The following is a 3,707-nucleotide window of genomic DNA, read 5'->3' on the forward strand; positions in this document are numbered from 1 at the left end:
AGTCCATTTATAAAACACAATATATATTTAAAAAAGAGAATTGTTATTAACACTAAAAATATTTTATTCTACATTCTAAATTTTTTATATTAAAAAAAATACAATGTAAAATAAAATTTTTAGAATGCTAATAAAATTTCTCTTAAAAAAAATCCAAAAGTTTTTCACAAAAGGAGGATCCAGAAGCTTCTTGTTTGTTGTGAATTTATTCGGAGTTTTCTATTTTAAATTTATTTTGTTCCCTCTATTTTTCTGTTGTTTTATTTTTTTTGTCGGATCATTATGCTGCTGTTTTAAATCCTTTTATTCTGATTCACACACACTCCACCGCCATCGGAATTCCAAGGGCCTAGCAGTAATAAAGTGTCGGATCAGGATCCTCTTATGAGCTTAGGAGGTTTGCACAAATTACACGGTTTATTGAATTTGATCAAATGGTTACAAATAAAATTTTTTTTTAAAAATTATAATAATTATAGTCGTTAGATTTTGATCCAACATGTGCGATTTGCTCAGAAGCTCAGTCTCTTAAACGCAGGAGAGGATCCTGATCCATAAAATGTCCCGTCCAATGATCATCAAACAGCATGTTCATCCCATTCAGCTCACCTTCAAATCACCACCATCCACGTGGCAACGAAATCAACGCTAATGAACCTCAGCCGGTTGCGCGGGCCACGTGGAGAACAAAGGTCTAGCTGTCAGAACCCAACCGAACAGCCCAGTGACCGAGAAACTCCCCGTACGTTTCTTTTAACCGCGTGATAACTGGTGCAGCAGCTCCTAGAATTTTTAACCCAACCACGGTTAACCCACAGCTTGGTTAACCCAACCACGGTTAAAAACCCACTCGGTTTTTGGTAGTTTATAAACCCACACCTTACTCATGTTCCCCCAAACACCGCCATCCACACCCCAAAAAAAACCACCGAAAAAATGATGCTCGGAGAACCGCACCGTCCTAATCCAACGGTCCACGTCCCACCGTGGCTTCAGCTGGACGATCCTACGGCCGAGATGTACTCCCCGTACCCGCTCAGCGGGGTCTCCGTTAACTCCGACGGCAATGCAAGCGGCGCTGACTTCAACAGCCCGTACTATCTCGACGAAGCACTAACGACGCTCCAGCGCTTCTTGCCGTCCAACGAGACCGACCTGGACTCCGACTCTGACATTTCTGGCCGCGAATCCGACGCGCCGGTCGACGCCTACTCCTGCGACCACTTCAGGATGTTCGATTTCAAGGTCAGGAGGTGCGCACGTGGAAGGTCACATGACTGGACCGAGTGTCCGTATGCCCACCCGGGTGAGAAGGCCCGGCGGCGCGACCCGAGGAAGTATCACTATTCGGGTACGGCCTGCCCCGATTTCCGAAAAGGTCATTGCAAGAAGGGCGACACGTGTGAGTTCGCGCACGGGGTTTTCGAGTGCTGGCTCCACCCGGCTCGCTACCGCACTCAGCCGTGCAAGGACGGCACCAGCTGCAAGCGGAGGGTTTGTTTCTTTGCTCACACGCCGGAGCAGCTTAGGGTTTTGCCTCAGCAGAGCCCCAGAGGAGGAGCCAACTCGCTCAACTCGGCCGAGTCGTACGACGGGTCGCCGCTGAGGCAGGCGATAGAGGCCGCTGCCGCTTCGTGCGTGAAAACGATGCCATTCATGTCCTCCCCGCCGGAAGACTCGCCGGATGTGTCGCCGCCGATGTCTCCGATGGGCCGGACAATGAGCCGGTCTCTCGGGTCGAGCTCGATAAACGAAATGGTGGCTTCCCTGAGGAACTTGCAGCTCGGAAAGGTTAAGTCTTTGCCCTCTTCTTGGAACGTTCAGCTGGGAGGATCTTCCGGATTCGGGTCTCCAGTATCTTCCGGGTTCGGGTCTCCGTGCTCTTCCGGTTTCGGATCTCCACGTGGGTCCATGCTCCGACCCGGATTCTGCAGCCTGCCTTCAACGCCAACCCGGGTCCCGGTCCGTTCCGGAATCGGGTATTTGGATTTGTGCGAGGAGGAGCCCGCAATGGAGAGGGTGGAGTCTGGAAGGGGGCTGAGAGCCAGGATGTTCGAGAAGCTGAGGGAGGAGAATTCGTTGGGCCGGGTCGACCCGGGTCCGAACTGTACCGGTGCTCCGGATGTTGGGTGGGTTTCTGAGCTGGTTCAGTGAATTGAAGGATTACTTGTCTGATAACTTGTTACTATGATGACGATTCTATTTGGGGTACTTGATTCCGGTGGCCTCTAAATATTTTGGGTCTCTCTCTCTAGATTATGTGAACAGTGCATGGATGGGGAGAGAAAGGCGGGAGTTTGACTTTGAAACCAAAGTCAAGTTGGAAGAATTTGAAGATTACGTTGTTTTGTGCAGGTGTTTTTGGAGAAACAGAAGCAGTGGGATGTGTTCTGTCGGAGAATAGTAGAATCTATGTCTTTTTGGGGGTATTATCTATGAGATTAAGGAGAAGTAGATAAATTTAAGGACGGTAATTAAGAAAAGAATTGGTCTTTTGTTGTTGTGTAGTTGAAGAAGTGGACAGCGGAAGATCATCATATCCCTCATTTGCTGTTGTTAATTATGGTGTTTTAAGGATAATTACTACCATCCCCACTTACTCATCTCTTATCAAATCATTGTAAAAACTTATGCCTCTTTCTTCTGAGGAATGTAATGCTCTCTTTTGTGCTAATGCAATTATTAATGTAAATTATCATTTTATCAAGTTCTACTGTGTTGTGCTCTTCGTTCATCTGTGGTTGGATTTTTGAATTTATTGTGTCAGCAAAATCTCAGTTGGCTGTTGTATGTAATTTTTACAGTATGGTAATGGTAGTTTGGGAACTACATCACTTCTGCAGGAAAGATTGGGTTTAAATGGAAGTTGGTAAAAAGGACCCCCTTGTTGGGAACTTCGGAGAAAGTCTTTGGATTATGGGCAAGCAGCCATGCCGCCTCACCCTTCCCCCCAAATCCAAAGCTACATGCATTGATCCATTAATCCTCGCTTGCGATCAATGCATATTACTTGGGCATGTGTTCAAAAAAGTGACTCACTTGTTTGAATAGTTGACATGTCACGATTGTCGGTACTTATAAGAATTTTTTCAATTTCTCGTGCCAGTTAATTTACAAAGCGAATCACTTGTTTGAATCGTGATATGTTACGACTGTTGGTACTTATAAGAATTTTTTCAATTTCTCTTGTGCTAGTTAATTTACGTTTGAGTATGGAAATTTCTAATATACACCATTAACTCTATATAAATTTCTAACATCCTAAAAGTTTTATCACATTCAAGTGTACTACAATATTAGATCCTTTAAATAGCACATTCTACACCATAGAACTCAACTGAGCCAAAAAAGTATAGTAGAACGTTACGGTAAGAATTATGATATGCACTTTAAAATTTTAATTTTATACTTCTCGTAAGAGTATTTAATTTTTTAAGTTAGAAAATTTGGAAACATGCGTAAGAGTTTTTACTTTTTAAGTTAAAAATTTTGAGTGCATAATTAAAAAATTTAGGATGTCAATAAATTTTTTTTAGAATTTTTCAAACAAAGATCTAACTGTACCAGATCTTTTGGAGCACGCAAGAATTTTTGTTGAGAAAAAAATAAAGAGAGAGTCTACGAAATTCCAGTCTCCATACTCGACGTCTTTGAAATTGTGGGACATAGAATTGGAAATCAATGGGAAAGGAAATCTCTGGCAAAGA

At 43.6% G+C, this 3,707-nt stretch overlaps 1 protein-coding gene across 1 annotated transcript; it reads left to right on the forward strand.

The window, feature by feature from the left end:
* Positions 1-912: 912 nt before the first annotated feature.
* On the forward strand, positions 913-2,696 carry LOC137748310 (zinc finger CCCH domain-containing protein 20-like). The gene has a single exon (XM_068488448.1). It carries the CDS (start codon positions 937-939, stop codon positions 2,152-2,154), a length of 1,218 nt encoding a protein of 405 aa, XP_068344549.1. The 5' UTR covers positions 913-936; the 3' UTR covers positions 2,155-2,696.
* The last annotated feature ends 1,011 nt before the right edge of the window (positions 2,697-3,707 follow it).

Source organism: Pyrus communis, chromosome 10, assembly GCF_963583255.1.
Source record: "Pyrus communis chromosome 10, drPyrComm1.1, whole genome shotgun sequence".
Lineage (NCBI taxonomy): Eukaryota > Viridiplantae > Streptophyta > Magnoliopsida > Rosales > Rosaceae > Pyrus > Pyrus communis.

What these genes read in the sequence shown, in the direction of transcription:
- LOC137748310 (XM_068488448.1), top strand. Translation starts at nt 937, where the DNA reads ATGATGCTCGGAGAACCGCACCGTCCTAATCCAACGGTCCACGTCCCA.